Raw genomic sequence first — 26,532 nt, 5'->3', positions numbered from 1 at the left:
GCACCTGGCCTTTCTGATATATTTTTGAATGGCTAAGGCCATGCAGTATGTTTAATTTTACACTTTACTTTTTTCAAAAAAGCATTTCATGTTATTAAAAACTCTTTGAGAACTCTAGTTAATGAGTGTAAGATGAAGTTGGGGAAGGGGAAGTGGATTGATGTGGGCAACTTTGAAACGCATCAAAAAAAGAACATGGAAGGATAGAAGGATAGAGGCAGAATGAAACAAGAATAGTAACATATAAATTGTAGAACTGGGAGGATGCTTGGTGTACAGGTGTTCACTGTACAATTATTTCAACTTCTCTGAATGTTTAGAAATGTTCATAGGCTGAAATTCTTCATGGACAACCCAATGGCAGAGAACAATTCACTTAGTGCCCTTTCCCTAGTGTTGGCTACTGAAGGTTTTCAAAAACATATATATTTTGCTTTTTAAATAAATGATGAGATAAACACCTTTTGCATAAATCTTGTTTCACATCTATTTCCTTAGGATAGATCCTTAAAAACTCATCAGAGAGAGGGGCTGAGTGATTCGAGGAAAGGGAAGAGGTTATAATCTTTCAAACCTTAAAATTTTTAAATCTTTTGAATGCAGTACTTGTACAAAAGATACATAACTTTAATTATTTAAATAATTGCTATTTGGAGGGTCTAAAATGATTCCATGTTTAATTGTGCATCTTAGATTACTCCTGAGGTTGCATCATTTTGCAGATGCATAAGTCATGTTTCTTCTTTGGGGACTGTGTTCCTAGTCTTTGCCTATTATTCCTTATTTTATTTCTCTTTTATCTGCAGGTACTCTTTACATGTTGAGGATCACATATGGTTTTGTTTGATCTGGTGCAGAAGCTAACATTAGCTGATTACCTAATTGGGCGTAATTCCTCCTTCGGGGAGTCTGAGGGAAGGGGCTCAATGCTGGAAGTTTCCCGGTCCCGCGAAAACATGTCTTTGACATCCCCATCTTTGGAGGATGGGACCAGCTGGGTCTTGGAGGTGGAAACGTAATCCAAGTCCTTCCCATTCACAGGGCTGCTGGCACCTTCCTTTCTTGCCAAGGAGCTGGAAGAAGGCACGGAAGCCCCAGGGTTCAGTCATGGACAGTGAGGTATCAGATGCCAGGATGAGTGACCTTTCTCAGCACTGACTACCCTGGGAACCCCACCTCATTCAGCTCCCATCTTGTTCATATTCCTAGGTAAAAGCGCAAATGGTGTGATGCTAAGCTAGGCAGATGTGGAGGAAGAAGAGGGCATTTTTCTCCCTTTTATCAGAAAAAAGAGCCTTCAGTGGTCTTGGCAGGAAACACTTGGGAAAAATGGGTACAATCTCCATGGATTGAAAGTGTATGGACCTGTAGGATGGGCCACAGGTTCTCAGGAACCACCATGGCTGCTGAGGTCTGAGTCATACAGGCTTCCCTGGGAAGGACTGGTAGAGCCCCACACAGGGTGGGTCTGTCTGTGGACCAATGGTAAAGCAGGATGGCTCTGCCCTGCTGTTTTTACTGGTACACACCCTGTTCTCCACACCAGCTCCCAGAAAAGTAGCTGTCCTCCCTGCTGAAGCGACAGTGCTTGTTGCCTTTCTCCGAGAAGAGGCAGATCTGAGGACCGAACTGGCAGGAGGATGCCCATGGCTCTTCCCAAAGGTCTGAGGATAGAAAATCTGTTTCTTCCTCTTTCCTCCTCCTTGCAACGAGTGTGGCTCAGGGGACTGAGCCTCAACCCATCGACTACTGCACTGATTATCCGGAAGCAGAACAGAGAGGGCTGAGGTGTGACTGCACTCATGAAGAGGCGGGAGGAAGCCAGGGACACTGGCATCCTCTGCTGCCGGACTCTTGTCCTGCGTGTAACAGTTTTCTACAATCAGCTCTGGCCTGTGGCCTGCGCTCACTCACTCTTGCTCACAACGACCTCAATGACTTGGATGCTATTATTATTATTCCCATTCCGGAGAGGCAGAAACAGGCACAGAGCGGTTCTCATGTCTCACACGGGGTGACCCCTTGAGTGTGAGAAGTGCAGAGCAGGGAAGGGAACCCGGTAGTCAGCTCCAGAGCCTGTGCTCTTACCCACCACTACACAGCAGCCCGGGAGAGTGGGCTCACTAAGTGAACCTAAACGCTCTTCCCACCTTGCACATACAAACGAGTCTTGCCTGAAAGGTGAACTGGAGTTTTAGGTGACCTGAGTGCCAGTCGGCAGGAAGACCCTAGTGAAGTGAGGGGAGGGGGTACAACATAAAGTACCAGAGGGTATGGGCTCTGGAGAGCTGGTCGAGCTTCTCGCTGCCATTCCACTACTCATTGGTGGTATGGCCTTGGTGTGTGACTTCCCCTCTCTAAGCCTCTGTTTATTCATCAGTGTAATGAAGACATTAACTCCCACCTCACCAGGTTACTGTGAGGACGAGAGGTGATTCTTGTGGGGTTCCAAACCAGCCCCAGCCTGGGCCTCACAGACTTGGTAGTATTGGCAGCAGTGACGTCCACTGTGCCAACCCAGTAGCTGAGACACCAGGGGGAAGGTGGGAACAGTGCACGTCCTCCCATTCACCCACCGAGGAGGGCCAGCTGCTGAGGAGGCAGAGCAGCAAGGTCACTCACCTGAGTGGCTCTTTGAATGTCTTCTTGGACTTGGCTTTCTTCCCAGGTTTGGTAGAGAAAGGGGCAACTCCGAGTCCAAAGTTTTGTCCTTCAGTCTCACCCACTAGGTGGCCATCAACATCCACAAGCCCCACCTACATAGGCCAGCCAAAGGTCTGTGAGTTAGATTAAGGGCTTGGACCCCTTGGGGACCCACATGTATATGGCCCAAGGCTCAGGGTGGACATGTTCACCGTACACACCAAGGTTTGACAGCTTCTGATGCCAGTCTCAGGCTGTCCCCAGTAGAGCGGTCCCTGACCACTCTGCCAAATGTCCACTTTCCACATGCACCCCCTCACCAGTATGGCACCTCATTCCATACTCTGGGGATCTTAAAGCTTATTTCCAACCTAATTCCAGGAATTTGTCTTTAATATTATTATCCATGTCTCTACCTTATGGAAATTATTTTTAATTCAAAAGTGGTTCACTCTTACACAGGTCACCTGTGTTCATTCTGGTGTTTACCTTTATCTGTTGCAATCCTACTCTCGTTTAATGCATAATACTTGCTGCCTCTGCAAAGGTCTGAGGATGGGAAATCTGAGGTGAGTGCTGTCGGCAAGTAGCAACTATGCTTACCTTCTGGACAGCAGAAATGGCTGCAAAGTCATTCCTGTCAATGAGGGTGTACTTCCTGCGCAAAGTGGACTCCACTTCCTGTTCCTGTTGGCTTGGGAGACAGCACGAGAGAACAGCTTGTACCTGGGGCCATGCTGAATCCACTGGGGCAAGAACCAAGTACTGGGGTTAAAAGTCATATGGGTGAGGTCCCTTGTGTGGGGCCACACCTTCATCATGAACCAGACCAGACAAAAGGACAAAGGACTCACTTCCCCCTGCCCCATTGCATATACCCACTGTCCAACCCCCAAACCCACAAGTGCCACCTTATGCCATGTGTGTCTGCTCCAAGATGACACTTGATAAGGACCGTAAGCTTCACTTGGGACCATGTGGGGTTCTGTCTTAGGTTCTGTCTCTAAGAGGCCCCTTAGAATCATGTGACCAGCTTTAGTGACACCACCTAGCATAAGCTGCTCAGACTACGGGTATGTTTGCACCCAAATAAACCACAAATGCCTCCTGAGGTGGGGGTATGTGTGGCAATATTCACAAGGTGAATATTCACAGTGCCCTGCTCTGGGCACACTCAGAGCTGGCACTCCATAAACATCTCCTGTCTAATAATGAACTCACTGAATATCCACCAGGGACCCAGGCATGCCCCCAAGGGCTCTGATTTGGCTCTTCATCAACGAGCAAGAAGAGGATGCTCTTGGAGGCAAGTGCCCAGATCGCAGGAGATGAAAATGGCAGCCTGCTGTAGGAGTGAGGCAGGGGTGGGGGTCTCTCACCTCAGAACCACCCGGAACTGGTTGAACACCTCCTTGATCTGTCTAAGGTTGATTATCTGGAAGGAAGAGAGCAAGGCAGAGGTTAGACCAAGGGCACCTAGAGGGACCAGGCTGCATCTATGTTGGTAGAGAAATCAAGACCCCTTGGCTGACCCCTGGACCATCTGTCTCGAGAAGAGGACATGTGCACACAGCCTCTCAGCAAAGTGGCAGCCAAGCCCTCCTCCAGAGCAGAGAAACACCTGATTAATAATTTTAAAACTAAGTATTTGCTGAGGCTATAAACACCACCCTTTCTAAGTGGAGACCTCTATAAAATGAAATGATTCTATACCTTGAAAATACCTTCTAAAGTTTTTTTTTTTTTTAATAAAATGTATTTCTCCAGCTTTCTCTTACTTCCAAAAGGTTCTGCCTGCTGTCTTCAGATGGAGCCCATTTATGGACCTGTCTGCATGGGCACAGACACACACACATGAGGCTGGAGGAAGGTTACTGGCCTCCCCCCAGCCTAAAGCCCACAGCATTCCCCTTGATCAAGGGTTAATTTGGGACTGCCCCTCCTGTGAAGGCCAGAAGAGTCCATCCCTTAGTTGTCCCAGGCCTGCTTCTCGGAGCTGCCCACAGTAACAGCCAGGGGGGTCTGCCCATGTCTCCAAGAAGAGGGGTTTGATGGACTGCACTGTGAAAACAGGATGCAGCCTTCCCCCTGAGGACCCTTCCTTGTGGAGTGGTTTCCCCTCCTTGGCCCACTCCAACATGGGCCCTGGGGTCTACCTTGTAGACAACCAGCATGACCACCATCCTTTATCAGCTTCATTCTGCGGACACAGTCAAGCACCCCAGGTGCAGCAGCTCAGTTAATCCCCACTCTGTTTCCCTCCCCACTAGGCAGGTGAGGCCACTGAAGTACACGAGGTTGAGTATTTTGCCAAGGTCATTCAGCAAAGAGTGCTTGTGCCCCTGAGATGAGCTGAAGGGACCCTGACATCAAGAGTCCAGCACCACCCTCCACCCACTGCACCCATTCACATGAGGTTCTGAGGCCAGCAGAGCATGCGTTGGGGTGTGCCCAGGACAGGGAGGCCCAGGCTGAGCCCTGAGCTGAGCATAATGGTCACAGAGGGGTTCCTTACGTCGATCTCGTCCAGCGTCCCCTCCAGGTACCTCCGCACCTGGGAGTTGATCTCAGCGATCTGGATTTCATCCATGGGGTCATAGGTCACAAAGGTGCGGTTGGTCTTGAAGGAGGATGAAGAATATGTGGATAAGCAACAAGAACCTGAGCCCACAGGGGAATGGCAGGGGCCATTCTGAGAGGCAGAGTAGGGAGGCTGGGCCCAGGCCCTGGCTGCCCAAGCTGGCTCATTCCCTTCATCATCGGGTCCTGCCAGAGGGCCTGACACAACAGGCCAGGTGCTTGGGTCAGAGAGGGATAATGGGGTCGGGGAGGAAAGGAAAGACCCTCAGATATGGGGCCTGCTACTCCAGACAGAGGCTCTGCTGGCTGAGTCCCAGCAGACTCTGTAGCATGAGAACGGTGAGGACAGGAGGCATGTGTTGCCTCTGCCTTGAGGCCCCTCAGGGCCATTGGAGGACTCTGCTCCCACCCCCTGTGCTCATGGACCCTTGCTGCTGCCCCTTTCCTGCCACTCAGCCTGCCCCCGACCCCGCCCACCATCAGCCTTGACCCATCATGCTGTCTGCCCCTAGCCCCAGTCCCTCTAGTCAACCCCTGCCCCAGCACCTCTGCTCTCCTTCCTTGCCTCTAGCCTCTTACCAGGCTGTCATGGATAGCCAGCTCCTGCTTGAGCAGTGCTAGTTCCTTCTCCAGGTTCTTGACCACTCTCTGCTGGGAAACATGGTAGGGTGGGGGCCGACAGGAAGGGTCATCAGAGAAGCTACCCTGTCTCTTCCACAGCAAGAGCACAGTTCCTCATTCTGTGCCCAGACATCCTGGTCATTCCTGGATTCACAGGGTACGCTTTCAGCTTCTGGTGATTCCCTCCCCACTGGTGACTCTTCCCTAACTGGGGTGAGTTTAGGGTCTGGGAGGACCTGAACAGTCCCCTGGCCTTTGCTACTGCCAGCAGAAGAGACAACACAAGCCACATGGCCACCTCAAACCCCAATTCCCAGGGGCCCCAGGCTCCTTCTAGTCTACCAGGATAATGGCCCTTTTGGTGCAGCCTACAGACTCCAGAATGCTCTCTTTTTTTTTTTTTTGAGACAGAGTTTTGCTCTTGTCACCCAGGCTGGAGTGCAATGGCATGATCTCAGCTCACTGCAACCTCCGCCTCCCGGGTTCAAGCGATTCTATTGGCTCAGCCTCCTGGGTAGCTGGGATTACAGGTGCCCGCCACCACACCTGGCTAATTTTTATAATTTAAGCAGAGACAGGGTTTCACCATGTTGGCCAGGCTGGTCTCGAACTCCAGACCTCAGGTGATCCACCCACCTCAGCCTCCCACAGTGCTAGGATTACAGGCATGAGCCACTGTACCCAGCACCAGAATGCTTTCTTTTTAGAGACAGGCTCTTGCTCTGTCCTCCAGGCTGGAGTGCAGTGTTACCATCATGGCTCACTGCAGCCTCAACCTCCTGGGCTCATGCAATCCTCTCACCTCAGCCTCCTGAGTAGGTCATGCTACAGGTACACACTGCCATGCTCAGCTAATTTTTGTAGAGACAGGGGTCCCACTATGTTGCCCATGCTGGTATCAAACTCCTGGGCTCAGGCAATCCTCTCACCTCGGCCTCCCAAAGGGCTGGGATTACAGGTGTGAGCCACTGTGCCTGGCCTCTAGGATGCTTTCTATGCATGGTTATAACCCTCATCCTTTCACCCTCATCCTCACCAACCACTGCATGAACATGTCACCACTCCCCAGTGATAATCATGTATGTCACCTCTAATTTTTTTTTTTTTTGAGATGGAGTCTCGCTCTGTTGCCCAGGCTGGAGTACAGTGGCACAATCTTGGCTCACCGCAACCTCTGCCTCCTGGGTTCATGTAATTCTCCTGCCTCAGCCTCCCGAGTAGCTGGGATTATAGGCAGGCGCCACCACGCCTGGCTAATTTTTGTATTTTTAGTAGAGAGGGGTTTTGCCATGTTGGCCAGGCTGGTCTCAAACTCTTGACCTCAGGTGATCTGCCCGCCTCAGCCTCCCAAAGTGCAGGGATTACAAGTGTGAGTCACTGTGCCTGGCCTCACCTCTAATTTTTTGCTGCTTACAAACAATGCTGCAAGAACATTTTTGTACTCATATATTTATGTCCTTATAGATTTCTGTAGAATAACACAGTGATCTATGAGGCTTTTGAGATCTGCCCCCATTACCTCTTTTCTGCTTCTCTTCCCTGGTGCACTCCAAACACTTCCACAAATTGGTATTCTTCTGCCTCTGCATTGCCTGTCCACTGCCCTGGATTTTCTTCTCCTAGGTATTTCCAAGACTCATTCACTTACCTCCTGAAAATCTCTGTTCAAAAGCTTCTAAATTAGGTGCACCACAATTACTTTTTAAAATTGTAATTCCAGCCAGGTGCGGTGGCTCATCCCTGCAATCCCAGTACTTAGGGAGGCCAAGGCAGGTGGATCATCTGAGGTCAGGAGTTCGAGACCAGCCTTGTGAAACCCTGTCTCTACAAAAATTACAAAAATTGTCCGAGCATGGTGGCGTGCGCCTGTAATCCCACCTACTAGAGAGGCTAAGGCAGGAGAATTGCTTGAACCCGGGAGACGGAGGTTGCAGTGAGCTGAGACCGCACCATTGCACTCCAGCCTGAGCAATAGAGTGAGTCACTGTCTCAAAAAAAAAATTGTAATTCCTTCTCCACCCCTGCAACATGCTTTAAAAATCTCTAATGTTGTTTTTCATAGCACGTTTTGCCTTTTAACATACTCTAGATTAGTGCTGTCCAATAGCACTTTCTGCAATTATTGAAATGTTCCATATTTGTGCTGCCCAGTATGGTAATGATGAGACACATACAGCTACTGAACACTTGAAATGTGCCTAGGGAGCCTGAAGAAGTAATTCTAATTTTTTTTTTTTTTTTTTTTTTTTTTTTCGAGACGGAGTCTCGCTCTGTCACCCAGGCTGGAGTGCAGTGGTGTGATCTCGGCTCACTGCAAGCTCCGCCTCCCGGGTTCACGCCATTCTCCTGCCTCAGCCTCTCCGAGTAGCTGGGACTACAGGCGCCTGCCACCACGCCCGGCTAATCTTTTGTATTTTTAGTAGAGACGGGGTTTCACCCGATCCCCTGACCTCGTGATCCGCCCGCCTCGGCCTCCCAAAGTGCTGGGATTACAAGCGTGAGCCACCGCGCCCGGCCAGTAATTCTAATTTTAATTAAATAGCCACATTTGAGTAGCAGTTACTGTATTAAACAGTGAAGCTTTAGAACCTACCTATTTATTGTGATTATTATTATGTATCTCCCCTACTCCCATCAGACTGCAAGCTCAGAGATTTGTGTTTCTGTTCATGCAGTCAGGTATCCCAAGTGCTTTAAAAAGCACCTGGCACATAGTAAGCACTCCACAGATTTTAGGTAAGTAAATAAATGATACATTTTTTTTTTTTTCAGATCGGACAGGTAATGTGCCGACGTCATAACAAGGTTCAAGGGTGGCACATCTCACACAAGCATATGAACACCCAATCATCACGCTCATGAACTACAAAAGGATCATAAATGATACATTTTGAGGAGAAGAATCGCTAAGTCATTTTATACTTGATAGATACCATCTGAGTGTCTTCTCTAAAAGAGGCACAAGGAACTTCAAGCTGAGAACCCTCGCTGTGAACAATAGGACTTCCTTTAGTTGTCATAAAAGGGCCACTGGAGGGAGCCCCTGACACCTGGATCCTGGGACTGGTGACCGAAACTGTGACCAGTCCACCGCCCCACTGGCCCTCTCCCAGACCAAAGGCCTGCTGTATTCTAGCCCTCATCCAACCTGGGCACTGAGGCCCATCTGCCCTCACATAGCAGGGTCAACAGAACCCCTGGCATCCTGATGGCTCTGTGGCAATTCAGGCACAAAGCCTGGGACCCAAGGCATGTGACCAGTGTCCAGATCCTTGATCTGCCCCTCTGGGAAGCCCCACGAAGGTCCCCTTCAGGTGTGGACTTCCTGTGGGATCAACAGGAGAGGCTTGGCCAGTCTCACCTGTCCACATGCCCTCCTTCTCCCAGCCCTAGAAAATGTATCATGGCCCAGCTACAGAAAGTTTGACTGAGCCATCAGGGTCCTCCAGCTTGATGACTCTGTTCAGTGAGGCACAGCAGAGCCAAACTTACATGTCTGGGCCAATCAGAAGGTGATGTAGGAGGCTGGGTGCAGTGGCACATGCCTGTAATCCCAGCACTTTAGGAGGCCAAGGCGGGCAGATCACTTGAGGTCAGGAGTTCAAGACCAGCCTGGCCAACATGGTGAAACCCCGTCTCTACTAAAAATAAAAAATAAAAAATAGCAGGGTGCGGTGGCACATGCCTGTAATCCCAGCTACTCGGCAGGCTGAGGCAGGAGAATGGCTTGAACACGGGAGGCGGAGGTTGCAGTGAGCCAAGATTGCACCACTGCACTCCAGCCTGGGCAACAGAGTGAGACCCTGTCTCAAAAACAACAACAATGACAACAAACAGGGGCATTTTTTAGATAGGAAAAAAATGCCTTGGAAACAGCACAGACTCATGTAAGTTTCCTAATAGGCATTTTCATTATAAATGTAATGAGGATAATTCAGAGAATTCTGCTTAAGCTGCACATCAGGCTGTGAGGCAGCTCTCGGGTCAGGCAGTTTTCCGATTTTCATCCCACTGCAGCTTGCCAGTGTATCTTCTCTTGGTAGAGTGGGGTATACTAAGTCTCTCCCTGCTGTCTGTTTATGCCTGAGGCTCACAGCCCTTTACACCACTTCACAGAATCACCGACTGGCAGAGTGGGAGGGTCACTGCAGGTTATCAGGCCAACTTCCTTGTTCACAGAGGACAACCCTGAGGTTGAGAGGGTCTGAGCAACTCGCCACAGAGAGCTTATGGAAGAGGTGGATTAGGAACCCAGGCTTCTGCCTTACAGCCAGCCCCATCAGCCAAAGAAATTCTGAAGAAGCAATTCCACCCTCTTGAAAACAGGCGTCAATACCGAAGACAGTGCTGAAAATGACCTGAGAATTCTGGCTACGGTCTAGGAAAGGCAGCAACCAAAATAATTTTTCTACATCTCTCTCAAGAACTCACGTTTGTAAAGAAAAATGCTTATCAGAAAGATTATAAACACATTCACAATGGATGGCACAGAGACTCACTCGGTTGGCCAGGGCCAACAATGCAGATCTTAGAACACAAATTACATGAAAAAGCATGATTCTCCAACTTCACCAGGCGTGGTGGCTCACACCTGTAATCCCAGTACTTTGGGAGGCTAAGTGGACCCCCTGAGCCCAGGAGCCCAAGACCATCCTGGGCAACATAGAGAGACCCCATCACTACAGAAAAAAAAAAAAAATTAGTCAGGCGTGGTGGCACAGGCCTGTGGTCCCAGCTACTTGGGAGGCTGAGGTGGGAGAATTGCTTGAGCCCAGGCAGTTGAGGCTGCAGTGAGCCATGACAGCGCCACTGCACTCCAGCTTGGGTGACAAAGCAAGACCCTGTCTAAAAAAATAATAATAATAAATAAAAAATAGGGGCATGAAAAACCTTCAGGACAGGTACAACATCCACCCAGCCAGGTTCACAGGTAGCAATGTTGATAATCCTAAGCTAAGGGAACACCAAATAAGAAAAGATAAGAAGGCCAAGCATGTTGGCTCATGCTTGCAATCCCAGCAATTTGGGAGGCTGAGGCTGGAGGATCACAAGGTCAGGAGTTCAAGACCAGCCTGGCCAACACAATGAAACCCCGTCTCTACTAAAAATACATAAATTAGTTGGGGGTGGTGGCAGGTGCCTGTAATCTCAGCTACTTAGGAGGCTGAGACAGGAGAATTGCTTGAACCTGGGAGGTGGAGGTTGCAGTGAGCCGAGATTGTGCCACTGCACTCCAGCCTGGGCGACAGAGCTAGACTCCATCTAAAAAAAAAAAAAAAGATAAGAAAATCTTCAAGAATACAGAAAAGCAGAAAAGCATACAAAATAATGCCATAAAACCTGGGCAAACTGCCCCAAAATGTGACTACAATAGTATGCTGTTACATTGGCTTCAGGGGTGGTTTTTTTGTTGTTGTTTGTTTAGACAGATTCTCCCTCTATTGCCCAGGCTGGAGTGCAGTGGCATGACCTCCACTCATTGCAACCACTGCCCCTCAGGCACAAGCGATTCTTGTGCCTCAGCCTCCAGAGTAGCTAGGATTACAGGCAGGCACCACTACACCGAGCTAATTTTTACATTTTTAGTAGAGATGGGGTTCTCCATGTTGTCTAGCCTGGTCTTGCACTCCTGGCCTCAAGTGACCCGCCTGCCTCAGCCTCCCAAAGTACTGGGATTACAGGCATGAGCCACGCACCCAGCCCAGGGATTTTTTTTTTTTTTTTTAAGAAGTAAAACATTTCAGATAAATGTGAAACTTCTGCATACCATGCTCCAATCCACTCCCCTCCCATCCCAAAAGGAACCTCTGGCCTCAGTCTGGTTTTTTCACTCCCATGCATTTTTTCTTTTACTCCACACACATATATCCATTAATGGTATCAGCATCTCTCTGCATGTTTTTATATGTGGTGTAAATAATAGAGACTGTCATTTGGGCCACTTCAGGCATCTAGTTTTTTTCTCACTTGAGATTTATCCATGCAGGTAGCTCTAGCTCTGGCTCCCTCATCCCACAACTCATTTAGCTACTCCTCTGTTAAAGGATATTATGTTTCTAATTTTTCGCTATTATAGTAAGTACTATAAAGAGTCACTATTTAATCAATATTACAGTAAGTCTATAAAGAGACTTATAGACTCTATAGAAGAAGGGTGCTCACAGTGCTTGTTTTAATAGTGACTTCTATAGTCTCTCACACATGTGAGAATGTCTCTAGACTATATATACCTAGAAGCAATACTGCTGCTCTGTAGAAGGGAGAGGAGTGCTAAACAACATTTATTGAACATTTACCCCATGACAGCACTATGCTAAGAGGTTTCTACACATTATCTCATTCTTCACAAGATCTCTTTGAGCATGGATTGTGTTATCTATCCAACTTACAAATGAAGAAACTGAGCCTTAGAAAGTGTAGGCATTTTGGCCAGGTGTGGTGGCTCACTCCTGTAATCCCAGCACTCTGGGAGGCAGAGGCGGGCAGATCACCTGAGGTCAGGAGTTCAAGACCAGTCTGGCCAACATGGTGAAACCCTGTCTCTACTAAAAATACAAAAATTAGCTGGGTGTGATGGTGTGCGCCTGTAGTCCCAGCTACTTGGGAGGCTGAGGCAAGAGAATGGCTTGAGCCTGGGAGGGAGAGGTTGCAGTGAGCTGAGATTGCACCACTGCACTCCAGCCTGGGCGAGACTCCATCTCAACAAACAAAAATTAGCTGGGCATGGTAGCATGTGCCTGTAATCCCAGCTACTTGGGAGGCTGAGGCAGGAGAATGGCTTGAACCTGGGAGGTAGAAGTTACAGAGAGCAGAGATCATGCCACTACACTCCAGCCTGGGTGACACAGGGAGATTGTCTCAAAAAAAAAAAAAAGTGTAGGTATTTTGCTGAGGCTATACACAGCTAATGGAGGAAAGAGCAGGGTGCTAAACCCAGGAGAGCCCAATCCAGTCACCATGGCCTTAACTAGGATGCCAGTGGTTCTCAAAGTGTGGCCCCAAGAGAGGAGGCATCAGTGTCATAAAAGGGCCTAAAGAACTTATTAGAAATGGGATAGAAGCCGACCTTAAGATGAAAATTTTTTAAAAAGAAAGAAAAAAAAAGGGCATCTTCAGGCCCCACCCTAGACCGGCAGAATCAGAAACTCTGGGAATGGATCTAGTGATTCTGATGCCTTGTCACATTTGAGAACCACTGCTCTAAGCTCCACTCCTTCCACAATCTCCAAACCATGGGTTAGTTCTACAGAGCCATAGGGACTGTCATTTTCCTTCAGGATTTAGAATCTGAAAAGTTTAACTGGTTTGTCAAGCTTAGGGCTTACAAATGCTCCTTTCTCCATGAGCTATGATTCCATGAGCATCTTAGAGGAAAGCCAAATTAACAATAAATGTGTTTTTACTACACCAGATGTTGCCAGAATGCTCCCCAAAGTGGTTGTATCAATTACACTTTGACCAGAAGTGGACAAGAGTTTCCATTTCTCCACATTCTCATCATCATTTTGTGTTGTCAAAAACATTCTAGTTTTTGCTAATTTAAGGGTAGAATTCCAACGAGGTTTTAATTTGTATTTCCATTGTTAATGGTGATGCTGAGCACTCCCTCTGATTGGCCAGCTGTTTACTGGGAGGAAAGAAATTCTGTAGTGACATAGCCAGGTGATTCTGAAAGATGGTCCACACCACTTTAGCCCTTAGCTCTAAGGAAATCTCATGTAGAAGCCTAGAGCACCCAGAGTTTGTAGAACTAACTCATGGTTTGGAGACTGGGGAGGAAGTGGAGCTTAGAGCAGCGGTTCTCAAATGTGACAAGGCATCAGAATCACCTGACTGATATTGAACCACAGGTCACTAGATCCATTCCCAGAGTTTCTGATTCTGCCGGTCTAGGGTGGAGCCTGAAGATGTCCTTTTTTTTTTCTTTGTTTTTAAAAAATTTTCATCTTAAGGTCGGCTTCTATCCCATTTCTAATAAGTTCTTTAGGCCTCACATGTGAACTTGTTGGTGGCCTGACCTAGCCCTTTCACCCCATGACAGCCCCTAAGGGTCTCCAGGGACTCTGAAGACTCTGGCTAGTCCAGGAGTGGAAAGGGGCTTACCCAGAGCTGCATGGGGATCTTTGGTTGAGGCAGGAAGGGAAGCCTCGCTTGTGTGACCCAAGTAGCAAACCCATACACTTTCCCCACAGTGGGACACCTGCCCACAACCCCTGCTGTACCTCAGCGTCATACTTTTCATTGATGGCAGGCTCAGTGGTGACTAGCTTCATCCTGCTGGCAAATCTCAGTGAAGATAGCTGAAAAACAGAGCAGGTAGACGTTAGATGGCTCGCCACTAAAGTGAGACCCCAAGAGACCCGCCTTCTCAGAGACCTTGCCTGCCCTTTCATGGCTCCTTAAGCTCCCTTGCCAACCTGTGTTGGTTCCCTTCCCCCGGAGGACATTGGTCAAAAGGGTTCTTGGGTATGAGGTCCCCATGAGAAGAGCAGGAAGGTGACAGAGGGCATATCCAGCAGCCTGGCCCTCGTCATGTAGACTGTGAGGATGCGCACTGGTCTATTTCTTCATCCAAACCTGATCACTTTCTACCTCTAGGCCTCTGCTCAGGTGACTCCTGCCTGGAGTACCCTTTTCTGTCCTCCTATGCTGTCTGCCTTCCTGCATTCCACTCTTTCTCCAAGGCTCAGCTGAAAATCAGCTTCCTTCCTGAAGCCTTCCTGGTTTTCCTTCACATGAAACGTCTCTGCCCCTTCCACAAACCACAGTGTTCCCCCTCCTTCACACAATTTTCAGGGTCTAGATCAGCCATGTCCAACAGAGATACAATGCAAACTACAAATGTAAGCCATACATGTAATTTTATATTTTCTAGTAACCATGTAAGAAAAGCTAAAAAGAAGCAGGTGAAAATAATTTTAATATGTTTTATTTAAATTTTAACCCAAGATACCAAAAATATTATGGTTTGTTTGTGGGGTTTTGTTTTGTTGTGTTCTTTTGAGACAGGGTCTTGCTCTGTCATCCAGATTGGAGTGCAGTGGCACAATCATAGCTCACTGCAGCCTCAACCTTCTGGGTTTGGGCAATCCTCCCACCTTAGCCTCCTGAGTAGCTGGGGCTACAGGTGTGAGCCACTGCACCTGGCCCCAAAATGTTATAATTTCAACATGTAATCAACATTTTTAAATTATTGAGATATCTTACCATCTGATATGGTTTGGATCTCTGTCCCCACCCAAATCTCATGTTGAAATATAATCCCCAATGCTGGAGGTGGGGCCTGGTGGCAGGTGATTGGATCATGGGGGCGGACTTCCCCTTTGGTGCTGTTCTCATGGTAGTGAGTGAGTTCTCATGAGATCTGGTCATTTAAATGTGTGGCACCTCCCTGCCCCTCACTTTCTTCCTCCTGCTCCTGCCATGTAAGATGCGTTTCACCACATTGGCCAGGCTGGTCTCAAACTCCTTACCTCAAGGAGTGATCTGCCCACCTCAGCCTCCCAAAGTGCTTGGATTACAGGCATGAGCCATCACACCTGGCCTCAACCATGCTTTTTATGCCATGAGACCAAGAAGTTCCAAAAGCCTTCCTCTGGGGATGCTGCCTGCATGTCAGCTGGAGCTCTCCTCCCCTGCCTCCCAAGTCCCAGGGTGCTGGATGTACGACAGGAGCACTCTCCTTGGAAGCTGGGACAGTCCCTAATGCACACAGCTGGGAGACCCTGCAGGCATGTCTTGCCCTGAAGCATCTTTGGAAATAATCTGTTTCTCCTAAGTAGATTCTCCAGGTGACTGAAGATTGCCTTAAACATCCACACTTGAAAAGTAAAATGTCTAATGATAGCTTTCCTAATCTGTCTTTTGTGGCGGTTTTTTGTTTTGTTTTTTTGAGACATCTCGCTCTGTCACCCAGGCCAGAGTGCAGTGGCGCAATCTCAGCTCACTATAACCTCTGCCTCCCAGGTTCAAGTGATTCTCCTGTCTCAGCCTCCCGAGTAGCTGGGACCACAGGCGTGCACCACCATGACTAGCTAATTTTTGTATTTTTAGTAGAGATAGGGTTTCACTATGTTGGTCAGGCTGGTCTTGAACTCCTGACCTCAGGTGATCCACCCACTTCAGCCTCCCAAAGTGCTGGGATTACAGGTGTGAGCCACCACACCCGGCCCCTAATCTGTCTTATCTATGATGGGTGGCACTTCAGAGGAAGGTTGGGAAAGCCCCAAGCTGGAGGTGCTCAGCTGTGTGGACTCACCTGTGTCACTGGGCTAGACCTTTATTCCTGCCTCTAATTCTCACAAGCTTCTCCCTTCCCCAGGCCACCTGTGTCCTGCCACTTGGATAATCTCCCTGACTAATCCCACCTCTGGCCACAGCCCTCCCCTACTCAAACCCTGTGACAGCTCCAGCCACCTGCAGGAGAACAGCCAAGGCCTCAGCCGGGCCACTAGAGCCCATTCAGCCCCTGTGATTTCTTTTCTTCTTCTTGCTGAGAGCCCCCACCCCCCGCAGTAGACAGATGTTCCTGGTGTGGGTCACATCTTCAGTCCCACTATTACCTCTGCCAGGAATACCTCTGCTTATCCTACTGCCAATCCTTTAACCCCAGCCAGCTCAGTGCCCACCTTTCCCTACTCCAGCTTCAGGAAAAGTTCCCCATCACCCCCATCCTGGCCTCCACTGAAGGTCTCCTCCCTCTGGGCCTCACATTACTTAGGACCATGGCTTCTCTGTCTTTCTGGGTTGAGGATGCTGAGGCCCAAGGCATTTAAGACTAATTTCTGCAAGGTTACTCCTCCTTACCATGGCGCACATGGCAGGTGCTTAATACCATCTGCTCATACTGGCCTTATAACCACAGCCTGGAACCCTGTGGGGTTTTCAAGATGTTTAAACATGTGTGATTATAAAGAACAAGTGACCAACGATCCTTCTCGATCCCAATTCCAGGAGCAGCACCCCAGGAAACGTGGCCCTTGTCTTCACAAAGCTGGCTCTCAGCCTCCCTCCTCACACAGTCCCCCATGCTGAGCCTGCCTGCTGGCTGGCCCTCTTCCTCCACACAGCTTAGTGCTTAGTGTGTGGATCCTGGCTCTGGGCCCCGTCAGCAACTGTGGCTCAGACTCACCCCTGGATCCTTCCACTCTTGACAATGTCTATGGCCACTGTGCCAGGTTAGCCAGCCTGGAGCCTTACCCTTCCCTGGCACCCATGAAGGGGGATTCCAATCTGGTTTCATTGACTGTCTTTACATACCGTTTCTTCTAACTGGGCAGCTTCTCCATAGATGTTTGTCACGAGGACCATATTGCAGTTTCCCCCTGAGGAAAGCAAGACACAGAAGGGCTATGAACCGTGTGTTTTTTCTGCTCCAAAGGAGTTGATGGGGTCTGTTATACACTGAATGTTTTTTGTTTTCTTTGAAACAGGGTCTCACTATATCACCCAGGCTGTAGTGCAGTGACACAATTACAGCTCACTGCAGCCCCAATCTCCTGGGCTCAAGCGATCCTCTTGCCTCAGCCTTCCAAGTAGCTGGCACCACAGGTGCACACCACCACATCTGGCTAATTTTTTTTTGTTTTTAGTAGAGACGAGGTCTTGCTATGTTGCCCAGGCTGGTCTTGAACTCCTGGCCTCAAGTGATCCTCCTGCCTCAGCCTCCCAAAATGCTGGGATTACAGGTGTGAGCCACCACACCTGGTCAAGACTGAATGTTTTTGTCCTTACAAAATTCATATGTTGAAGCTGTAACCCCGATGTGATGGTATCTGGATGGAGGACTTGGGGAGGGGGAGGTAATTTGGTTTAGTTGAAGTCAGAGGGTGGGGCCCCCATGATGGGGTTAGTGTCCTTATAAGGAAAGAGACCAGAGCCCTCTCTTTCTTTCCATGTGAGGATACGCGAGAAGGTGGCCATCTGCAAGCCAGGAGGAGGGCCCTCACTAGGCATTGAATCTGCTGGCACTTGAATCTTGAACCTTCCAGTCTCCAGAACTATGTGAAATAAATGCCTGTTGTTTAAGCCACTTAGTTTATGGTATTTTCTTATAGCAGCCTGAACTGAGACAGGGTCAGAGAGGATACACACATCTGTGAGGCTGGGAGGTAAGGGGAAGAGAGAAAGAGAGGCCAGCAGATGTACCTAAAAGAGGATCCAGGAGAAAACAGCAGAGGAGAGATGATACAGGGCAGGGAGGGGCAGGGACAGGAGAAGGAGGTATGAGTTGGAGCTTTGCTCAGGGTGGCACTCAGTTTAACAATCAGACACTAGTGACTGTGTTGTCAGGCTCAACACAAAGGCCTAGGGCCATGGGGATGATAAGACACAGCCCCTGCTGCTCTGTACAGGAGGCTGCAGGGGAAGGGAAGATGCCATGGGAGAGAGGCCCTCGCCCCAAGTCTTCAGGCTGTGAAGGATTCTGCCAGCTGTCCCCTCAGGACAAGGGGAAAAGAGAAGGTATTCCTAGTACAGGTAAAAAGCCTAAGGAAGGTTCTGAGGAGTGAATAGCATGGTGTGTTCTGGGCACAGCGCTTGATTCTGCCTTTCCAGGTGTCTGAAGTCACTGTGAATGTGCTGCAGGTGAATCCATGCCACCAGGAGGGAGCAATTCTATTATCGCCAGTGGCAGATGTGCCAAACCTGTCCCTCCCCAAAGACACAGACCCTCCTCCCTGGGCAGCAACTGTACCCCCTCACCTAACGAGTCCTTCAGAGCGTGGGTGAGCTTGCACTGCCGAAAGGGGATGTGGTCCCGCTTCTGGTCCCCGAGGGCAATGATGGCCTGCTCCAGGAATGAGAGTGATTTGTTGATGCAGGTGGCTTCCTTCAGGACTTGGCCCTCAGACTACAAAGCAAAGGTCAGTTCCACTTTGGATGGAATAAAGCAGCTGCCCCAATAAGAATAGCAGTCTTCCTGGTCTGGAGAAATGCTATAAGTCTGTGGTCAGGTCAGCGCCTCCTTCCCAGAACCAGGGTCTTCTTTCTTTTTTTTTTATTTTTTATTTTTTTTTTTTTATTTTTATTTTTATTTTTATTTTTATTTTTTTTTTTGAGACGGAGTCTCGCTCTGTCACCCAGGCTGGAGTGCAGTGGCGCAATCTCGGCTCACTGCAAGCTCCACCTCCGGGGTTCACGCCATTCTCCTGCCTCAGCCTCTCCGAGTAGCTGGGACTACAGGCACCCGCCACCACGCCCGGCTAATTTTTTGTATTTTTAGTAGAGACGGGGTTTCATCGTGGTCTCGATCTCCTGACCTCGTGATCCGCCCGCTTCGGCCTCCCAAAGTGCTGGGATTACAAGCGTGAGCCACCGCGCCCGGCCCAGGGTCTTCTTTCAACGTCATGCGATTGTATTCCATCTTGGGCTAATAATGGTAATACCAAAACTCAGAAATATTCATGTGAACACTCACGTGAAAGCTCATGCGAATGTGAACGCTTACATGAATATTCATATGGACATTCACTCAAAGATTCACACTAATATGAATATGTACTGAAATACTTGTCTAGATATTTGAGCAAAGAATCCTGTGAATATTCACACAAACACTCATGAATGCACATACAAATGCTCATCTGAATACTCTTGTTAATACTTGTGCTAATATACTCATACAAATATTTATTTGAAATACTCATGCAAATATTCATATGAATACTCATATTCATTCACAAAGAAGCCAGGTGTGGTGGCTCACGCTTGTAATCCCAGCACTTTGGGAGGCCAAAGCAGGAGGATCACTTGAGCCCAGGAGTTCAAGTTCAGCCTCGGCAACATAGCGAGACCCCGTCTCTACAAAAAAACTTAAAAATTAGCTGGTCATGGTGGTGCGTACCTGTGATCCCAGATACTTGAGACACTGAAGTGGGATGATCACTTGAGCCCGGGAGGTCAAGGCTGCAGTGAGCCGTATTTGTGCTACTGTACCCCAGCCTGGGAGACACAGCGAGACTGTGTCTCAAAACAACAACAACAAAAACACACACAGAGAAATGCTATACCAGCAAGGAATATTTTACTGAGCACTGAGTGCCAGGCACTTTGCTAAGAATGTAGAGGGCATTATCTCATTTAATGTTAACAAAAATCTTCTGAGGTAGGAACCGCCCCCAGGAACGCCCCCGTTCCCTCTTTGCCAATCCTGTCCCTCTAGCAAGCCCACATGTCCCACTTCGCCTAGCTCAGGACTGTGTTCACAAATATCCAATGAGTCATGGCCCAGATGTGCAAGCACTATGCCAGAAAAAGGGCTCGTGGCTTATTGAGTAGCAACCTCCAGCCCCCATCACTTACCCCAGACTTCCCCAGCCTCTCTGAGCCTGCCAGATCCACCAAGTTAATTTTGGAAGTGATGTACTTTTCCTCTGATAAGGTCCGGGAATGCGCCTACAAAACATCCAAGCAGAAGTTAGACTGTTACAGGGAGAAGTTTCTGACTGAGCAGGCCCCATGGGAATTGACTGCCCCACCTGGGCTGATCAAAGAGCTTGCACCTACCTCTAAGTAGATGGTGAAAATGCAGTGTGATCTGGAAGAGTTTTTGTTCATAGTGTGGGAGGCTATAATCCTGTTGGTCTCACCCTGAAGAGGAAAGGAATCATAGGCAACATTTCAAAAAACTAAAACGACAAGGCACTTGGGTCATTTTTCAATTATACCAATAGCTACACAAGTGGTCTCGTATCACTGAGATCAGCTGGGCCTTCCAGGCAAAACTCTTTTATGAACTAATAGAAAGGGAGTCAAATTGGAGTCCACAGCTACACTTTCACCTGCTGCTGGGGACGTGTGAATTGGTATAGCTTTCTGGAAAGCAAAGTGACAATAAAAATCAACAGCCTTAAAAATGTTTATGAATATTGAATCAGAATCAACCTGCATGTCCAACAATTTGGGAATGACCTATGTGTACAATGGAATATTGGGCAGCCAGGAAAATGCTGACACATAGTTTTTAATAACAGAGAAATGTAGAATCCAAAATCATATTATAGCATGATCTAAGGAATGCAAAAGCATTCATAGAAGAAATAAGCAGAATTCTGCTAATAAGATGTTAATAATAGTTGCTGCTGGGTTGGGGTTTATAGGTTATTTTTTCTTTTTTATACAGTTTTGTGGGTTTTTTTAGTGAGCATGTATTACTTTAAAAAAATAATAATTTTATTTTTATTTATTTATTTTGTGTTCTTTTTTTTTTTTTTTTGAGAGAGCATCTCAGTCTGTCACCCATACTAGAGTGTGGTGGCACGATCTCAGCTCACTACAACCTCTGCCTCCTGGGCCCAAGCCATCCTCCCACCTCAGCTTCCTGAGTAGCTGGGACTACAAGCATGCACTGCCACACCTGGCTAATTTTTGTATTTTTTGTAGAGACAGGGTTTCACCATGTGCCCAGGCTGGTCTGGAACTCATGAGTTCAAGAGATCCGCCCGCCTCGGCCTGCTACAGTGCTGGGATTACAGGCATGAGCCACTGTGCCTGACCTAGTAATTTGTATTTTTAAAGGGACAGTAGGCCCTTACCTCTAATTTACAGGAGGAGGCCTTATGACCAGAATATACTTAAAAAGGAATTTTTTGTAGAGACAGGGTGGTGGTGTGGTGGAAATGGCTGTTCTTGGAGAAAAAGGTCCTTGAGGGATAGACTGATGTCTCCTTAATGCTGATGAGAAGTGCTATGAACAAGCCCCAAAGTGAGGGTGGGGGACAGCCCCCCTGGGGAGAGGAGAGCACCTGCTGAAGAGGGAAGGCCTGAGGCTGTGGAGCAAGCCTAGCAGACCCCTGTGGCCATACCTCTATAGCTCATAGTAGTGAGGCTATATAGCCTGTGATCAGGCCTGTTCTACAAATCCAGTGACATTCACCAAGAATATAAGGGGTCACTTCATTTTTATTCTTCTTCTTTTTTTTTTTGAGATCATTCTCACTCTGTTGCCCAGGCTGAAGTGCAGTGGCATGATGTTGGCTCACTACAACCTCTGCCTCCTGGGCTCAAGTGATCCTCCTACCTCAGCCTCCCAAGTAGCTAAAATCACAGGTACAGGCCACCATGCCAGGCTAATATTTTATATTTTTTTTGTAGAGACAGGGTTTCGCCATGTTGCCCAGGCTGGTCTCAAACTCCTGAGCTCAAGCAATCCTCCTGCCTCAGACTCCCAAAGTGCTGGGATTACAGGCATGAGCCATCACACCAGGTCATTCGCCTTTACTCTTCAGTCCCCCTTCTGAAGCACCCTCTTGCCTAGTCTTTCTTTCTTTTTTTGTATTTTTAATAGAGAGGGGGTTTCACCGTGCTGGCCAGGCTGGTCTCGAACTCCTGACTTCCAGTGATCCGCCTGCCCCGGCCTCCCAAAGCTCTGGGATTGTAGGCGTGAGACACCGCGCCTGGCCTTGCCTTGTCTTTCTGGCCCTTAAAAAAAGTTCCTGCTATTGACGTTGAGGAAGTAAGTTGCTATGCTGTGAGAAGGCACTATGATCATGCCTGTGAATAGCCATTGCACAGGTGCCCATTGCCTGGGCAACACAGTGAGAACTCACATAAAAAAATAAACAGTTCCTAGCCTATATGACTTCTAAAAGAATAACATACACTTGACTGATTTCTTTTTTTGTTTTTGAGACAAAATGTTGCTCTATTACCCAGGCTGGACTGCAGTGGCATGATCTCAGCTTACTGAAACCTCTACCTCCTGGGCTCAAGTGATCCTCCCACCTCAGCCTCCCAAGCAGCTGGGACCACAGGCATGCGCCCCCATGCCTGGCTAATTTTTGTATTTTTGGTAGAGATGGGGTTTCACTGTGTTGCCCAGGCTGGTCTCGAACTCATGAGCTCAAGTGATCCACCCACTTTGGCCTCCCAAAGTGCTGGAATTACAGGCGTGAGCCACTGTGCCAGCGCATTTGACTGGTTTCTAAGAGCCTTTATTTTATTTTTTTGAGATAGAGTCTTGCTCTGTTGCCCAGGCTGGAGTGCAATGGCGCAATCTCAGCTCACTGCAACCTCTGCCTCCCGGGTTCAAGCAATTCTCCTGCCCCAGCCCCCCGAGTAGCTGGGACTACAGGTGTCCACCACCACTCCCAGCTAATTTTTTTTTTTTTGAGATAGAGTCTCCCTCTGTTGCCAGGCTGGAGTGCAGTGGCGCAATCTCGGCTCACTGCAACCTCCGCCTCCCGGGTTCAAGCTATTTCCTGCCTAAGCCTCCCGAGTAGTTGGGAGTTAGCGCCACCACGTCCAGCTAATTTTTGTATTTGTAGTAGAGACGGGGTTTCACCATGTTGGCCAGGATGGTCTCAATCTCCTGACCTTGTGATCCGCCTGCCACAGCCTCCCAAAGTGTTGGGATTACAGGCATGAGCCACTGTGCCCTGCCTAATTTTTGTATTTTTAGTAGAGATGAGGTTTCACCGTGTTGGCTAAGCTGGTCTCGAACTCCTGACCTCAAGTGATCCACCCACCTCGGCCTCTCAAAGTGCTGGGATTATAGGCATGAGCCACCGCACCTAGCTCTAAGAGCTTTTGTATAGTAAGCATGCTAATTCTTTTTTCTTTTTCTTTCTTTTTTTTTTTTGAGAAGGAGTTTTGCTCTTGTTGCCCAGGTTGGAGTGCAATGGTACGATCTTGGCTCACTGCAACCTACGCCTCCCGGGTTCAAGTGGTTCTCCTGCCTCAGCCTCCCTAGTAGCTGGGATTACAGGCACCCACCACCACACCTAGCTAAATTTTGTATTTTTAGTAGAGATGGGGTTTCACTATGTTGGCCAGGCTGGTCTCAAACTCCTGATCTCAGGTGATCCACCCACCTCAGCCTTCCAAAGTGCTAGGATTACAGGCATCAGCCACTGCATCCGGCCTTATTTTTTTCCATACAAGAGCTCGTAATTTAATATTAACTGAAAAAAGGGACATAAGAATCATTTCAACTATGTAAAGAAAAAACTGCACAGGAAAAAAGACTGGAAGGAAATGAGCTAAAATATACATTATTGTTGCCTTATGTAAAAAATATGCATGAATCATTTTTTCTTTTTCTTTTTATTTATGTAACAGGAAAGGAAGAGGAAATAAAATTCTTTTTTGTTCCTATATATTTTTTTCAGCACTATCTGAACTTGCTAAATGTGCATATATTAATTTCCATTCTGATAATCAAAGTAAGTAAAAAACTAGCTGGACACAGTAGCTTGCCTGTAATCCCTGCACTTTGAGAGGCTGAGGCGGGAAGATCGCTTGAGCCCAGGAGTTCAAGACCAGCCTGGGCAACATGGCGAGACCTTGTCTCTACAAAAAAAAAAAAAAAAAAAAATTAAGTGGGCATGGTAGCATGCGCCTGTGGTCCCAGCTACTTGGGAGGCTGAGGCAGGAGGATCACTTGAGCCCAGGAGGTCGAGGCTGCAGTGAGCCATGTTCATGCCAGTATACTCCAGACTTGGAGACAAACCAAGATCCTGTCTCGAAAAAAGAAAAAAAGAACAAAGAAAAAGAAAAGCTCTTTAGTTTAATTAGATCCCATTTGTCAATTTTGGCTTTCGTTGCTATTGCTTTTGGTGTTTTAGACATGAAGTCCTTGCCCATGCCTATGTCCTGAATGGTATTGCCTAGGTTTTCTTGTAGGATTTTAATGGTTTTAGGTCTAATATTTAAGTCTTTAATCCATCTTGAATTAATTTTTGTATAAGGTGTAAGGAAGGGATCCAGTTTCAGCTTTCTACATATGGCTAGCCAGTTTTCCCAGCACCATTTATTAAATAGGGAATCCTTTCCCCATTTCTTGTTTTTGTCAGCTTTGTCAAAGATCAGATAGTTGTAGGTATGTGGCATCATTTCTGAGGGCTCTGTTCTGTTCCATTGATCTATGTCTCTGTTGTGGTAACAGTACCATGCTGTTTTGGTTACTGTAGCCTTGTAGGGACTGTTGTGGGGTTGGGGGACGGGGGAGGGACAGCATTAGGAGATATACCTAATGCTAAATGACGAGTTAATGGGTGCAGGAAATCAACAAGGCACATGGATACATATGTAACAAACCTGCACATTGTGCACATGTACCCTAAAACCTAAAGTATAATAATAATAAAAAAAAAAAAAAAGGAAAGAAAAAGAAAAGCTGAGAAGGAGGGTGGGAGGGAGGGAGAGAAGGAAAGGAACCCTCAGGTTTTATTATCTCACCTCAAAAAGGAGGCTAAATGCATCCTCCTCCTGACTTGTGAGGTGAACTGACAAGCCCTTAATGAAGACTCCTTGAGGGTTTTCCACGATGGTCATTGGTGTGACTGAGGGTCCAACATAGGGCAGAGTGGACAGGAGATCAAACAGGCTCTCATTATAGATTTCCAAGTAGGAAACGCGCACAGTGATGGCATGTGTGGGGCGTTCTTCGATTGTCCTAAAAACCTAGATGACAGATTGTACAGCAGTCACCAAGGGCAGAACTCCAACAGCCAGCTAGCATAAGGGGGGCTTCTTACCTCAGAAGGGAACATCAAGACGTATAGAATAATTCTTATCCTAAAGGAATTGGGTGATATTTAGTATCATCTTGTAGGTTTTTGAGGCTTGACATCAGATTGGCTAACACTTGAACCATCTCAAAAAGTAGAGGCATAATGAGTGGAAAGGACTCTGGAGTGAGGACTTCTTATTTTATAGAGTCTCATCATTTATATGCCTCTTTCAAATCTATTTAATTCCATCCACATATAAATCTCTGTGACTGAGGCAGTGCAGGGGCAATACCTATTTGTGGAAGGCACCACGAAATAAAATTATTTGTTGGCCAGGTGCGGTGGCTCACACCTGTAAGCCCAGCACTTTGGGAGGCAGAGGTGGGCAGATCATGAGGTCAGGAGACCGAGACCATCCTGGTCAACATGGTGAAACCCTGTCTCTACTAAAATTACACAAATTAGCTGGGCGTGGTGGTGTGTGCCTGTAGTCCCAGCGACTCTGGAGGCTGAGGCAGGAGAATCTCTTGAACCCAGGACGTGGAGCTTGCACTGAAATGAGATCGCGCCACTGTACTCCAGCCTGGGTGACAGTGAGACTCCATCTAAATAAATAAATAAATAAACAAATAAAATAATTTGTCTATGGTCACTCATCTAGTAAGGATAGAAGTAAAGCCAGAACTCAGCCTTCTCAACTCCTAATTCCCTCCCCAGTGCTTATCAAGGAAGGGATAATTCCTGAGGTCCTGCCTTCCTCTAAGAATTTAGACTTGTTCTGTTCAAAATGGTAGACACAAGTTACAGATGGCTGCTGAGTACCTAAAATGTGGCTAGTACAAATGAACTGAATTTTAAATTTTATGTAATTTTCATTACATTTAGATTTAAAAACTGATGCAATTCAGTTATTGGTAAATTTTAAGTATGTCTGGAACAACTTGGGTATGTAAATCTACTTTTTCAACATTTTATGAAATCTAAATACAGATCAAGCATTTCCGATAATATTTATGCCTAAACTGAAATGTGCCCCAAGTATAAAATATGTACTGGATTTCAAAGACTTAGTATGAGAAAAAGAATGTAAACTATCTCAATAAGTTTATATTGATTACATGCGGAAGTATTTTAAACATATTTAGTTAAATAAAATATATCATTAAAATTAATTTCATCTGTTTATTTTTGCTCTTTTAAATGTGGTTACTGGAAAACTCAAATTTGCATGTGACTT

At 47.4% G+C, this 26,532-nt stretch overlaps 1 protein-coding gene, 1 long non-coding RNA gene and 1 other non-coding gene across 16 annotated transcripts in view; 1 reads left to right on the top strand and 2 right to left on the bottom strand.

The window, feature by feature from the left end:
* The window catches only part of LOC101177828, a 77,807-nt gene extending 75,863 nt beyond the window's left edge, over nucleotides 1–1,944 (top strand). Inside the window, exon 3 of the long non-coding RNA XR_004029766.1 lies at nucleotides 807–1,944. This is a non-coding gene — a long non-coding RNA (uncharacterized LOC101177828). The remainder of the gene's footprint in view (nucleotides 1–806) is intronic.
* The window catches only part of KIF9 (kinesin family member 9), a 50,481-nt gene that overhangs the window by 13,856 nt on the left and 10,093 nt on the right, over nucleotides 1–26,532 (bottom strand). For 8 of the 14 annotated variants that reach the window (XM_003256993.4, XM_030811925.1, XM_030811920.1 and 5 more), the window contains 12 exons: nucleotides 25,021–25,245; nucleotides 20,350–20,433; nucleotides 20,146–20,238; nucleotides 18,547–18,694; nucleotides 17,104–17,168; nucleotides 14,067–14,144; nucleotides 5,803–5,871; nucleotides 5,159–5,263; nucleotides 4,023–4,078; nucleotides 3,247–3,337; nucleotides 2,623–2,756; nucleotides 879–1,073 (listed from right to left, as the gene is read on the bottom strand). In XM_003256993.4, the coding sequence (XP_003257041.1) occupies nucleotides 879–1,073; nucleotides 2,623–2,756; nucleotides 3,247–3,337; nucleotides 4,023–4,078; nucleotides 5,159–5,263; nucleotides 5,803–5,871; nucleotides 14,067–14,144; nucleotides 17,104–17,168; nucleotides 18,547–18,694; nucleotides 20,146–20,238; nucleotides 20,350–20,433; nucleotides 25,021–25,245 (1,343 nt within the window). The remainder of the gene's footprint in view (nucleotides 1–878; nucleotides 1,074–2,622; nucleotides 2,757–3,246; nucleotides 3,338–4,022; nucleotides 4,079–5,158; nucleotides 5,264–5,802; nucleotides 5,872–14,066; nucleotides 14,145–17,103; nucleotides 17,169–18,546; nucleotides 18,695–20,145; nucleotides 20,239–20,349; nucleotides 20,434–25,020; nucleotides 25,246–26,532) is intronic. The other 6 variants (XM_003256994.4, XM_030811929.1, XM_030811926.1 and 3 more) reach the window with 3 other exon arrangements.
* LOC115834977 lies at nucleotides 8,616–8,719 on the bottom strand. The gene has a single exon (XR_004029958.1). It is a non-coding gene; the product is annotated as a small nucleolar RNA U13 (small nucleolar RNA).

This window comes from Nomascus leucogenys, chromosome 4, assembly GCF_006542625.1.
Source record: "Nomascus leucogenys isolate Asia chromosome 4, Asia_NLE_v1, whole genome shotgun sequence".
Classification (NCBI taxonomy): domain Eukaryota; kingdom Metazoa; phylum Chordata; class Mammalia; order Primates; family Hylobatidae; genus Nomascus; species Nomascus leucogenys.
This window is presented reverse-complemented; position numbering and strand designations above follow the sequence as displayed.